General features: G+C 30.2%; 1 protein-coding gene across 1 annotated transcript in view; it reads right to left on the minus strand.

Annotated features, from left to right (window-relative positions):
- Nucleotides 1-15,514, minus strand: part of LOC129231365 (fasciclin-1-like) — a 281,260-nt gene that overhangs the window by 175,375 nt on the left and 90,371 nt on the right. The window contains exon 2 of the mRNA XM_054865660.1: nt 1,989-2,145. Coding sequence (XP_054721635.1) covers nt 1,989-2,136 — 148 coding nt within the window. The 5' untranslated portion in view covers nt 2,137-2,145. The remainder of the gene's footprint in view (nt 1-1,988; nt 2,146-15,514) is intronic.

Raw genomic sequence — 15,514 nt, forward strand, 5'->3', positions numbered from 1 at the left:
TGATTCATTCATTCTATTATTTATTCATTTATTTGATCAAAAATGTCTTTAACAACCGAATGAAAAATATTTCATCAGAAAAATCTTTTATTTTTTATTTTATCCCATGAAAAAAATAAGTGAAAATTTTCCACCTCTTTTTGAAGGTACAAATTTACTGCAAAAAAAAAAATAATAATGGTTCAACGCAATTTTTACCACAAAATATATTGCTCTTTATGTAGTGTAATTTTCAGAACACATTTCCAATTTGTTCATTTTGAAAAAAAGTAAGTGATCAATATTTCACTTTGCCCCACATTCCCCTTCTACTAGTGCTGTGAAAAAAAATCTCTAATCTATACATTGATTTATTTATTGAGAAGATCGACTTGTCCCATTGACTCACCGTTCCATTAGATCCCTGTCTCCCCCATATTTACCAAAATTCCCAATCACTGGAGGTACTTTCAAATCTTCAAAAGAAAAGCTTCCCAGTGAAATCCAGCATCAAAGGAAAAAATCAAACCGTTGACGGTGGATTTCTCAACCTACTTCTTACCAGGGTTAAGCTGGTTAGCTCAAACAGGTATTAGTGAACTGGCAGGTTGCTATGTAAATGCATTGAATAAATGCATTGATAAATTGTATCGTATGGTTAGTATGGTCTGTTGTAATACAATTGCTTAGTGCGGTCAAGCGACCATACTTGGTTCAGCACTCTTCCTTCTGACATTTTGACGAATATTGTTGCATTTCAGCAGTAAGACATACATGGTGTTAAGGGTAAATGAATTATTATCTTTTGAGGCTACGTAATTTAAAGTATGATTCTTTAGCTTTATGGGTAAGTTAATTGGTTCTGATTTTGTTTTAAAACATGCAAGTTTTGAGTACAGAAATTAGTTGGGTTAACTATGTTAACTGAACAACATTAGTCAGAGTATTTTTTCAAACTTCTTCACAGCTATGTATTTGTGCACTATTTGTGCACATTTATTTTAACTTAACTAATGTATTTATTTACACATTTGAGAAATTTCAAATACGTTCCAAACTTGGGACACAGTTCCAAGTTTGCGTACAAAGACAAGTATAGTTTCTACGAGTATTGCGTAAATAAACTGTTTAATTATATTAAGTCAACACATAGTTTAAAAAATATTTAAATAATGACTGGTCCGGTGAGAATATATGTGTCATACCGTGTCAGGAAAGAAAATATGACGATGGTAAAATTCGGAGTAGCTGCGTATATTAACGAAATATGGTTTGCCGAAACATTAAAAATGAAAACAAGTGAGGGAAATAGGTCCCAAAGTATAGATGAGGCCGATTTGTTTTTTGTGAACATTACGTACCATGAAGGAATGAAAATTAATGTGAAAATGTGTTTGTCGAAAATGTGCTATCGATATGAGGAACGGAGAGAATTAATAATCAGCTGCATGAGGAATGATTTAGGCCCACCAAGTTTTTTTATGCTTCCAAGCATAGAGGACACATGGGCACATTGCCCTCAAACGCATACATAACAGATGAAAGACACTATTTTGATTGGCAAGTTAGCTTCTAAAATCGATAAAAGTCTACGTGACTGTATTATTTATACCAAACTATTTTTTTTATTTCGTAGATAAATAAACTTGTTTAAAATGGAATTTGGTGTCCCTAGTTATTTATTGCTACTTACATGAAACAAAAAATTTAATATATTGTCCCAAGTTACGGAGGAGGACCCCTAACTTAGGACAACAAATATTTTTAAGAGACATATTTACACATGTATGCTTTGTAAAAAGGTAAAATATTGAAGTCCTTCAACAAAATAAAATAGTTTGATCGAAGTGAAAACATATGATTAATATGATGCTAAAGAAAAAAGTTCAAAACTGTTACCAATTTTTTTTGTTTTCTTTAAAAATAATAAAAAAAAAAACAACTAAAAATAAGAATTAAATCTTGATTTTTCTTGAATGACAAAGCATTTGTTAAAACTTGGTACTTACAGACATAGAATCGAGATATATCATCCTTTTTCGGATCACTGTCAGTTTTTTTCGCTTGAGATTTCCGTAGAGCCGTATTAGTCGGTGCAAAAAGTGTGACATCTCGTCTGTCCAGCAGAACTTGAAGAACTTCATCACGGTTCACCATTTTGTAAAACTAAAATAAACAAATATTTCATTAGTACATCGTGTGCACGTGCTATATATTTTTTAAACCTATATTCTATGCATTACAGCAAGAAAGAAATGAGAACTCTCTTCACAAAATACAATATCAATAATAAATATCCCTAAAGCAAATACTCAAGCGTTTCTTTTCTTTCGCGTCCTAAATGTAAATTTCAAAAAGAAAACAAACGAAAGGGATGACACAATTCTCAGCATAGATCTCGTTTTCTCAGCAATTTTCTATTTTTTATCCAATTTGACAGCTTTTTTTTTTCTTTTCCTTTTTTCATTTTTTTTGAACACGTCTTGTATGAAAATTCTTCAGTTTTGAGATGACGTTGCTGAAAAGGGTTTACCTGAATTTGAAATTGGTTCCTCCTGGAGAGATTTTCTGAAAACCTAATGTTTCATTAGAACAAAAAGCAGGTTAGGTTTTTAAGTCACGTAGTGGAATTGAATTTAGAAAGTCCACATTTCGATCTTTAGAGATTATAGATAAGGATTTTTGATCTTTTCATACTTGAAGTCTTTGAATATAAATGGTTCAATACTTAAAATACTATTCGGAATCTTCTGCAGAAAAATGTAGCTGTGACTTAAGTGCACCAGGATTGCATTTTCAGGGTCTAAATAATCGGCTAAATACAAATCATTTCGGTATATATTAGTTTTTAGCATGTTTGGAACATTTAACTAACCTATTTCATACTTAGCATTTATTTGGAGCCTAGAAAACCATACTAAACTAATAATAATAGGTATGAATTTTAAACACAGTGAATAAAAGTAAATTGTAAAAATCCAATCGAAAGCTTTGAAAGGGTGCTCTTGGAAACAACAACTGATGTATACTACCGTGGGCAGGTAAGCGGCAGTATCTGCAAAAATTAGTTTTCGAGGTATTTAAAGAAATGTCTGTTAGATTCAAAATCAACAACAGGGATGTTGGAATTAGACGTTTTTTGACCGTTTTTTTCATCAGCGGAAACTAAATAAGCAAGCTTGTACAACAGGGTTAATGTAGAACATATGACAAAAATGCAAAAATATTCAAAATGAAAAATTTGAGGTTACTGCCCTTTGCCTGGCCACGGCAGTATAAGCCTGTGTCTTACAGAAGCTGTTTAAGTTCTTAATGTGGTTGCCTTAACAATAATGACAGATAATTTTTAACACCCCTAATAAAGCTTAGACACGGTATTTTAGCTAAAACAGATGAAAAACTTTTCCGTTAAAAAAAAATTATTGAAAAATGATATTGTACCATAATAAAAAAGTTTTCCTTTTTTCGTCCCACCATCTACGTAAGGGTTAAGAGATATGGTAAAAAGATGGCCGCACTTGGTGAAAGAGGTAATAATGGTAATAATGTGAATCATGTAATAATAATAAATGCAGATAAATAATTGAATAAGGAAAGGCATCTTAGTTTATTTTTAGTACAAAATATTTAATTAACAACTTTAAGATTGAAGTTTCAATCCTGCAATAAAGCGTCACCAAAGAATTTTTGCCCTGGAGTGTTGTCACGAGACGCATTAAGGGCAATACACCTGTATTTCCCCATGTTTTTTTATCATGAAAACACTTTTGGCTCTTAGGATACTCTGCATCATCGTCTTTTAATCTACTCTTGGTATGAGAAAAATATAGGAACAACCTTTTTGCCAATATGGGACTTACTGCCAGACGTAAAATGAACCAAACATGGCAAAACGCTCAAGTGGTTTGTTTACAGTTTATCGTAAACGAATATATTAAAGACAGCTGAATAAACACATTCTAATATATCAAAACGATCATTTAAAAATAGTATTGGGCTTCCAAACTACATTGCAGTAGACTAGACTCGTGAAACTTCTACAAATAAATAGTGTTCTTGACAACAACCAATAAAAAAAAAATCCACCGAGGGCGACATCTAGTGTCAAACCAAAGAAACCTACAGGAAAGAAATATGGCAACGTACCCCACATGTTAAACTGTGACGGTTTTGAACTTATTTTGACGCAAATGTGACTGTTTTGAACTTATTTTGGCGCAGTTTGATGATAAACGGTATTTCACAATTGCAAAGTAGTAAGTAATACGTAATAGATTCAATTTTCGTATGTTCAAAATTTTGCTTTTGAATAAGAGGAAGTAATTTAAATTTTATAAGCTTCTGTAAACAGTTTTATAATATTTTTCACCTATTGCTTTTTGAATTTCATTAAGAAAATATTTGAAACCGGGGATAGATTAAGCATTTGAAAAACATATATATATTTCTTTCACTATGGCACTTACATTTTTAAACATTAATTAGATTTTAAACATTAATTGACATTAATAAACATTAGATGAAATCTTCATATAGGTAGTTCTGAATCTTGTCAAAATAATTTTTAATTAACTGATACCATCTCATCTGTTAGGCTTAGGAAATTCTTGTACGTAGTATTGCTCGTTCGATTCACTTTTTTAGTAAAGTACTAAAATGGGACTGCACACTTCTTTATAAGAGAAATATATTTTTCTCTCTCATGCAAAAACAAACTTACTCCGCTTGAGTTTTTCTTATTAAATCGTTAAATATTTGCTGCAGTTTTTTGCATTATTATAAATATTCTTCGTACGAGTATCGTATTATCCTTAAAAAGCACCAAAAATGAAAAGTGCATAAATATTCATAAGTATGAATTAAATCGAAGATATTAAATTTATTAAAAATATATTTTCCTTACGTCTTCTGAAAAAACTACGATTTAATAGTCGAGATCTTCATGGTATTATTTTTCATCCGTTAAAGAAGGAGAGATAAAACGTATATATAATAGATGTATGTGCCTTAACATTTTTCTTCTGGAGAATTCAATAATGTTGTTTCTTTTGTGCTTATATAGAGTGCTGTAAGGCCATAAAATTTAGCTTATCTTTATATTAAAACCAAGACATCTAAGTGTCAGTTACCAAATGAATTGGAGGATAGTGACCGTAGAAATGCATTTAAAGAATGTTAGAGAAAATATTAATCACAACAAGCCTTTTTTGTTTTAAATTTGACATTACATGTCAGCAACGATACTGATTTTAATTTTTATCTCCGCATTTTTTATTTAATTTAATTAATTAATTATTTTTTTTTGTATGGGTACTTTTTACTTTATGTGCGAACTTTTTAAAGGCGAAAGTATTAAATTACAATACTGTAGACACAAGCGTAGTAAAGCAGGTACCTTCCGGATAGGAACATCTCATGTTGGAGGGAAGTTAGTCGAATGTTTCCCATCATTTCTCTATTTTTTGAAAGACGTTCTTTCCAGTGCCCAAACCTTTTAGCCATTGGAATGCAGGAATTTTAAAAAACTTCTTGCGCTAGTACAGTTATGTACAAACAAAGGTCATATAAGAAATATAATATTGGCTGGCAAATGTAAAAATTGGACGGCGAATTAAGCAAAAGAAAACTAAATCCAATCAAGTTTATTTTTACGATAAGAGATTTTTATATTTGCAACAGTTGGAAGAAGTCCTTGTATAATCTAGTTTTGCAAATTCAATCATGAATAAAAAAACGCTAATCAAAACTTATATTAAATGATTGATAATCAAACAGCTATTCATTCTGAGATACCAGGGTTCAGTTTGTGTCAACTTTGCACAGTATGCGCTTTCACAAAGATGACAATATAACGCATATTCCAAAACTTCGGGAATATTTGCACTAGATATTCTTCTATTGTCTCCAAAATAAAAATTAACTTTTATTCATCCAATTGAACGCTTTTGCTGAATGTTTTAGGATTTTTGTACGATACAACTAAAGGAATTTTGATTTTAACATTTACCAATATTGCAATTCATTCTGACCAAAATAGTTCACTTAAAGTATTTTCGTGATACGAAATGACACGATACAAAAAAAAAAAAAAAAAAAAAAAAAAAAAAAAAAAAAAAAAAGTTAAAGTGCTAACATAACAAGCTTTTATTCGATGATTACATTAAAAATAACAATAGAACTGGGAAGAAAAACATTTAGATTTTAAGATGATGGTTCCAGGCGTCCCTAGTCTCCCTTCTACGCTCTCAAACTGCATAATTTATTCTTAGTATTCTATTAATTAGTTTTGTTTGCACAAAAAAAGCCTTAAAATGATTAGACACTATCATTTAGAAACAACAATTGTCTTTCTTTCATGATTTTTTTTTTACAATTTAACATATAAAAACCCATTAAGTGACTTAAAAGCTAATAGTTGACGTCGTGTTTAGAAGCTAAAAAGGCTCATTTATGAGCATAAAAAGCATAAAATTGAATTTTGCTCTCAAAAATCTTCTAATGCTCTTTTAAAAGCACAATTTTTAATGTTTTTTACAGATAAAAAGAGGTTAATCAACCAATAACAGCCATTTAAATTTATGCGAATCTACACTGTTACTCGTAATTTGTCAATCAAATTAGTGTAGTCAATGTAGCATTAAAAAATTAAAACAATTTGCTTTTTCTTTAAATAACATTGAAAGACACAAGACAAATAAATTTAAAGCTATTCATTAAAGAGAAAAGAAACAAATTCCACAATAATATTGTTTTTTACGTTAATGGTTTTATCTATACGTATTTTTCTTCTCCCATTCCTAGCAACCAAACAGGATTGAAGTAAAATGCTTATGTAACTAACACATTGTTCAAAAATACTGAAATAAGTTATCAACTTATGAAAAACTTGATATCTGCGTGTCTCGTTTCTGGCAACATGTAAACAGCATAATATAAATTGCTTTGTTTCTACTGCACGCAATTCTAGTTTAGTACCTATAGGTTACCGTTTAAACTGCTAAAATGTGTTGAAGGGCCAGACACTTTTGTAGTTTTAATCTGTATAAGCACATCTCGAGAGTACGTGGATTGAACAGTCTAGTTAAACATTGAGTTGCCGTAAGACCTGCTGCCATGAGAGTTAAAACTTAATTTACCGTTTTTAAAGCAGATTTTTTGCATTAGTAGATTAAATTTATTATACATAATGCCAATATATATTACATTTTAAATATTTCTAAACTAACAGTGTCAATTTAAGCCATATTTTAATAAAAGAATATTTTTGAAACAGCGCTCTCTGTTTCACAGCAAAAAGATAAAAAATTTATACTGGTGGTTTAGGAAGTAGAAAGTTTGGTCTATTAAAAAAAAAATTTTTTAAACCACATGTTATTATTTTATGCTGAGACATATTTTAGTGCTTAAAATAAATTACATGTTTCATTTCAGCAAGTAGATTTAGTACGACAATCATTTTAATTATATAATAACATACAAATAGCTACAGCCCCATAAATACATTTAATGTAACTACTGTAGTTTTACCTTTAATTAAATCATTTTTTCATTTTTTTTAAAAAAATATACCTGTGAACTATGTTATAAGAACTGTGATAAAACAAATTACATTGAACTTGCAAAGAAAAAAGCCAGTCAAGTTACATTTGCGTAATGAATTAATTAATGATACTATATTTTACAAAAAGCAACTTTTTAAAGCTTAATGATGTCTTCATCATTTTTAAATCTTCTGACGCCTATAGTCAGTCAAACTTACCGTGCATAATCTTCTTTTTAGAAACTCTCCCGCATTCATACATTAGGCAGACATGAAAGCATGTCGTACTGAATTGCGTCACTATCTATAAATATTTGATATAATGAAATTCGGTAACACAGAGCTGAACCTATGCAATAAAAGCACTAGAACATCAAAATTTTATATTTTTCTCGCAAATTCAATCACTTTCTACTTTCAGTATCATGTTTTTTTTTTCGTAGTGTCTTACCGATTGCATAGGTTTATTCGAGACTGTCGCATTTCAAGTGGGCGCATGGCAAAAGTAAATTAATGTGCTATTTTATTCAGAAAGCATATGTTGCAGAGAGAAGCAAAGAGATGTAAGTGGACTTCTTTAAGACTTTTTACAGAAAAACGCATTTGAGGTTCAGATCCTAGGTAAGCTTTCACTGAATTTTTTTTCTTAAACAAGATGTATAGCACAACCTACGAGGCCTACTAGTACTATCCCTTCCACCAACGCACAGGAGAGATACTCCTACCCTTTCTACAGGTTATCTAGAATTTTAAAATTTTGGCACTTACTGTCTGTTCTCTAACTCCGCGACTAGCAGCTGCGAACGGTTCCAATTGAAAAAGGGGTGATGGTTTAAGGAAACTCATTTCTCAATGCATTCAGTTTTTGCATGCTCGTTACTTCTTTCTTGCTATCATCCCTGTTTTGATAAAATCAGAAGAGACCTGACGCATGCGCAAATTCCAGTAAGGTTTCGCGTTAAAATATCGGACAGTACATCCATTTGCTTCTCACTGCCTCATATATTATTTCAACTTTGAACAAACTGAAATTTTTTATAGATCTTAACTGGCCACGTGTATTTACAAAACATGCACGAAATGTATGGCATATGAAGATGTACTAGTGAGAATGTAGTTCATTGTCAACTGGATTTCCCAGCATTTTGATTCGTTCATGAGCTTTTCGGAGTGATTACTGATGTGGTCATTATTTGGTGCTGTTAAATTTATTCACTTATTTACAGTGTTAAATCCAATTTGACACAATCATCTGTTATTTAATACTTAGTATACTTATAAGGAAATACCCGTTATTATTATTATTATTATTATTATTATTTAGCATAAATATCATTTATTCCACTTATTGTTAATAGTTTCCACTGCTGATGGTAGACAGCACACTATTTTCAATTTCAGAGTTATTTTAGTTTAAGAAAATTATAGGAAAAGCTGTTAAATGAGCAATTTCAAGGAAGTTGAAATTTAAAAGGATTATGAGGGTATCTTTCATTTGTAACTTTTTCTGAAACATACGTCATTTTAATCTACAATTTGGGTAATAGAACTCGTAACATAGTTTCGAGGATACTTTTGCTTTCAAATCAAGAATATTGAGGTATATATAATTACAAATAAATATGGCAAAGTATGTATACTAAACGTACACAAGATGAAATGCAGATAGTTCAGCCCTTTTTTGTTGTAAACTATCATGTACTGAAGTATCATACCGTAAGCTACAATGTCCCTAAACAACAACTAAAACAACTTTTATTTCGAGAAAGGAGCATTGTGTGTTTTCCCAAAATTCGCTAAAAGAAAAGTCATTTTCATTTTTCATGGAATATTTGTTCCAGTTTGGGAGATATTACCCCGTGAAAGAAGGAGATTATATATTTATGGCTCCCAGTGTCCTCAGAAAAAATATTTTCCAGTAGGGATGAAATTGTACCTTTCTATGAAACGTAGAAAAATATGAAAGTTGTTGAATGCACTGGAGGTAATATTTTTATTTATATATATATGAGAAAGTTAGGTTACTTTTTAGATTAGTTTTCGTCACGATAAGAGCGAATTTTGTTCAAACTTGGCAAGTGCTAAAATTAGCTTCTAAAAGCAAAGAACAAATGCTCCTATAAAATAATTATAAAAAACGAATACAGGCGTCCCTCGTATAACACGGTACTTATACAGCTCGCTTTCGATATTACACGGTACAAAATTTGCGATTATTATAACACGGTTTCAGAATTACTCAGTACAAAACTTGAATTTAATACGACACGGTTTTGATTAAAAAAAAGAATTTTAAAAGATGGAATTTCATTTTTGCTTCATACTTTGTTGAAAAATGTATAACTCTAATTAGATTTACTATGTTTTTATGACATGCCAGAAATTGTCTGTCTTTGGCTCTAAAGTGTGTTTTCCCCAGAAAAAAACAACTTTTAACCCCTTTATTTTTCTCATCAGTGTTCCAAAAACAAAAAGATAAAAATTATTTTGTGCAGTGCAATGCATTGGAAGAAAATAACTTTTGGAATAAACATAAGCTAAATTTGGCAAACGACAAATAAAAAACGTAGTTTTATTTCATTTTATATTTATTTAGTTGTCGTTGCTCAGATCAACTTTATTGCTGTAGAAAAGCTCAGATTTTTTTTCTGATACAATGCGTTTTGTTTATAATAAAGAAAGTTCATAAAAGTTTTTCTTGTTATGCATAATAGTTTTAATTTGAAGTATGTAAATTAATTAAGTTTTATCGTTTGTAACAACCCTTAAATTCAGATCAGGGGGCAGTTACATGTTCTGGTTGCCAGTTTTGTTTGTATGTTCTATTGAGTCGAAAATTGAGCTATTATAAATTTGTACCTGAAGACTTGGCTTCGGTATAACACAGTACACATTCCTTAATTCACATTATATCAAAGTGTTGCATAACACGCTTTCGATATTACACAAAATATATTGCCGTGATTTATGATATGTACATAATTAATTAGTTTAAAAAATAAATAAATAACTATTTTTGAAAACGTCTCGTATAGTACGGTTTCGATACTACACGGAACTAATTAACCGTGTTATACGAGGGATGCCTGTACACCCAAAACCTACTTAAGAACGGGTCTAAACAATTTTGATCTAAATAATTTACCTTATACGAGAAAAAGTGTGATTAAAAAAAAAAAAAAACCCGAACAGATGGAAAATCTCATAACTAAATTTACAAACAACACACGTGATGTTGTGTTTCTTTAAAACGGGAAGTGTAGATGAATAGTTTAACAATTTGAGAACTAAGGTAATAGTGAAAATATAAAAAAAAATAATTATCCGAAGTCTTGGTAGCTTACCGTTCCAAAATACAGAATGAAAATTATCATTCAAAAAGAGGATTTCCCCAGAATAAACTTTATAAAAGAAATGCAATTAAAGTGAAGTTACTAAGCAGAGCGACGAAACATTCTTGTTGGAGTAAAAAATTTGAATGAAAAATTTAGAAAAGAAATGCATTTGTAAAGAGTTTCTGCAAATGTATTTTTGATGTGACATTTTTATGCTTCGTAAACGTAACATTTTATTGCTTCTACACAGTAGGACACCTTTATGAAGAAAACTCTTTTTTGATTTTTTCGGAAACTGGCGCTTCTTTGTTAGATGTATGAGGAAGACGATAATTTTAAAGCGGAATAATGTCTAAAATAAAATCTAAACCGAATCACGAGTTGAATGAACTATAAAATATGTAACAAGTTTTATTTCAAATAATAAACAGAGAAACTAAAAAAAATGAACATTTTCATCAAAAATGAATGGTTCTTTTTTCAGTAGTTTATACACTGACGATTTAATTTAAGCTCAATATGAAAAATATAGATAACGGAGCACAATCAAGTTGCTTTATAGACTTTAGGGTTTTATCTAAATGATAAGTGAAAAAGAGATCAGCGATTGGTAGTGTATGTCCGGTACGACACTTTAACATTTTACCTGCTTCATATGAAAATAAAAACAAATATTAATTGCATGCTACCGTGGGTAGGAAAATGCAGTAACTCCAAATTTTTCATTGTTTTGCTTTTGTGTCTTCTCTTGAACGTTAATTTTAATGTACATGCTTGCTTATTTGGTTTTAATTCAAAAAAAAAAAGTGGAGAAAACGTCTATTTCCAGCATTTCCCTATTGTTACTATTGAATCTAAAACGCTTTTCTTCATATAACTCGAAAACTCACTACTGTAGATATTACCGTTTGTCTGCCTCAATGACAGCAAAACATTGAAACAAAACAAAGCTCTGTTAATAAAAAATTTGGAAAAATGTTAGCATATATTTATATAATGGAATATATTTTAAGGAAAGGGTACACACACGCAGAAATATAAATACGCCATTACGGAAACAAACCCCACAAAGTGTTGCTTTGGATAAATTTTGCATAAACCAAACTTTTGCTTACATTGAAGTATTAAATCCATTCCAAAACCAATGCTGAGGACATCACTACATAAAACGCTCATTATTCATATTTTAAGAGTTCAGGCGAATTCCTATAATGGTGTTTCATACCACTAAAGAGGAAACCGTTATGTCACTGCCGTTGTTTACGATGGAAATAAATTAAACTTATTTTGTGAAGGATTTATGCTTAAATTCCAAATTTTAATTGCTCGATCGGTATTAGAATTTTACTTAAACATGCTAAGCTTGGTTTATGCTTTATATTCCTGACAAAGTAATTTTAAATAACTAGAAAGTTGAAGTTGTAGTCATGAGTCCTTAATAATTCTGATTCCTACTTAAAAGATATTATTGCGTAAAAGGCTTCCTATCAATAGGTTTTGCTAAGAGATATATTTTGTTTAATTTTCTTTTAAGAATTAGAAGTGATATATTTTAAACAAGTGCAAAATATTTCTTTCGATAAAATTATGAATTGCTATTTTTTTTCAATATTATTTTCAGAAAGTATAAAAAACATGAGAATTCCCATTAATTTTTCAGACAAAACAATATATCTTATGTATGAGGATGCCTGCATCTCAATGACAAACACTGTAGAAGCATCTTACGTAATATTTCACAAGTATTTTAGAAAACAATTATGCAATTGTAAAAAATATTAATGTTACTTTTTCTATGGTTTTTACACAAGAATCATGTGATCTGCTGTGACATTTTTTGCACAGGCATTTTTCATTTTAATTTTTAGACGAATTTTAATCGGTAATACATTTAATTAGACGGATAAAGTCATTTTTAATTTAAAATGTTTTTAAGGTTTAAAATATGTATTTTTAATTAAATAGTTTTTAAACAGTAAGAAATATATGTTTTGAAAGAGCCTTTCTAAAAACAACGCAATTAATTACTTAAAAATATATAACGCAATTTTATTTCAACCAAATAATATTTTTATCAGAAGTATTATATTTATTTCACTCGCACCTGAAATCAATTTTAAAGCTAATCATCTGATTCAAAACAAATTGAAAAATATAATTTAAATTAATTTTCGTTTTGCGCTGAGATTTCTTCCTTCGGTAAGAAATCGCGAAAATCCAATCATAAAAATGTCTTTCAGGAAATTTTATTAAATCAGGAATTCCTTTCTAATTTTTTGTTTGAAAAAGAAAGAAGCAAAAAATTATTTCCTCTTAGAATGAAAATCACATTGCTGTCTCTGCAAAATCTCTTTGGTATTTTTAATGGAAAACTCATTAAGCAAATATAAGGAATATTTTATAAACGGCTTTTGAGCCACTTAGTTTTTAAAACTATCGTTGACGAACGTTTCATTCTTTTGTCAATAGCAGAAGAAATTTGTTTTTTCGACAAATGAGAATTACATTCATTTCTGAAGATGAATCGATTGAAAACTAAAATACCTCCCAATAAGTCTAAAATCTAATGAATTTAAATGTATTTTACAGCTCGCTTTATGTAACTCAGAAAATACTCTCGATTGAAGAAGTTATTGAAAAAAAAATGCATGAGGAGTTCATCCGAAATTAAACTACGCTACCTATAAAAATATTCATTAGAGATTCCTGACGCTTGGAAAATATCGTAAGCAGATAATAGGATTTTTGGAACAATGAAAAACTGACTGCGAATACTACCAAGAGTGTTTTTTTGTTTTGTTGAATTTGAGCAAATGGTTGGTAGAATTTAATCTCAGATTCTGTGCATATTAAGTTAAAGTAGTTTTTTACTCTAGAAATCTACAATTACATAGAATTCGGCGACCTTAAAAGCAGACTCATAACAGGCTAAAATAATTTGAATGTTTCCTGTATCTCGAAAACAAATGCAAGCAATGTAAAAAATAAAAGAAAAAAAAACAATAATAAAACATGATAACTCAAAGTAAATACTCGCATACCCTAGTTTTTGAAAAATAATCCAGTTTTACCGAAATTCATAACAGCATACCGATATTCAATAGAAAATTTGCTAAATCTTGCAATTATCGTTACATTAACTTTGGTTTAGCCTCAAATGAGTTGCAATCCTGGTGATATATCTCCAAATAGTTACCATTTTATAGTCTCACTTCAAAAAAATGAATTGACATTAACATTAAATTACAACAAAAAATACGTGAAGATCTATTTTGTAACATACAATTTCAATGTTAAAAATTAATAACTAGATACTCTTTAGTCCTTATTTAAGCAAAAAAAAACTAGTAAAAATAATCTCAGTCATGGTTAAAATATAAATTTCAGTTTCCTATGCATGGCTGTTCGCATAGGCGTGATTATATAAACGGTCAAAATCGAGTCAGTGGTTTTTAAAAAGGAAATTTAAGTTAAAATTTTAGTGGGATTTTTTTGTCAATTCAACACTTCCCTTAGTTAGGATAACGAAGTTAAAAAGAATCTCAGAGAGAAAATACTTTGATCTGTGCTTTTTTTGTTTGAAGATATAGAGCAGATCATCTGGCATCATTCAGTCAATTAACTGAAAAATAATTGAACTTCCATTAATTTTATCATGCTGCTTTTTCCTACGTTGAAATTGACAGAAAAGAGTTTCTTAGGCTCAAAACAATAGTTCATTATGAAAATACTTTTATTTTAGTCATTAAATGGGACGTATTCTTCGATTTTTCTACTCATACAGTTTTTCTTTATCTTACAGTATTTAGGCATATATTGCACACCACGTTAATGGAGGAACTCGGACTTATTTCTTAAACTTTTATCGGTAAAAATTAGTTTTAAAACAAATATTCTTCATACGTGTCAGTATATTATTTATATGAGTCAGTACATTATTTGTACGAATCATTCGCCATTTCTCTGATTCTCCTTCGAATCCTTCTGCACCCGCATTGCTAGGTCTCATGTTAAATGTTTTCAAACGAACTGATGTGTGTATTACATGACTTCTTTTTACGCTAATTTAATGCTAATAGTGCCTTGGACTTGAAGTAAGCAAAGAAACACTTCAAATATTTTCACCCTAAGTTTGTTGCGAACCGAAGCGAAAAAAAAAAAAAAAAAGTTTTATACAGATTAAGTTTCCCAATATTGGCAATTTTAATGTGATCAAATGGTTTTCTCTCTAAATATCGCCAATAGTGACCAAATTGAAACCAGGTTCAAAAATATAAAAAAACGCTAAACTTGTCGCCAAGTTGGCGTCAAAACTTGGCGACCAAAAGCTTGGCGATGAATTGCCAAGTGTTTGCGAAATTATAACACCACTTAAGTTTGCAATGAAATTAACAATGAGTTCCCCCAAAAAGGTGTGACAGACCCCCCCCCCTCCCTTGGAGCATCCGGATGCAACCAAAAAGGGAGGTGCACAACTAGACCCCACTAATAGTCTATGTAACAAATTTCAACTTTCTAGGACATACCGTTCTTGAGTTATGCGAGATACATGCATACGCACATACGTACATACGCACATACATAAGTCACGAGAAAACTCGTTGTAATTAATTTGGGGATCGTGAAAATGGATATTTCGGGTGTCTATACGTTCTTTGGT

Source organism: Uloborus diversus, chromosome 10, assembly GCF_026930045.1.
Source record: "Uloborus diversus isolate 005 chromosome 10, Udiv.v.3.1, whole genome shotgun sequence".
In the NCBI taxonomy this organism is placed as follows: domain Eukaryota; kingdom Metazoa; phylum Arthropoda; class Arachnida; order Araneae; family Uloboridae; genus Uloborus; species Uloborus diversus.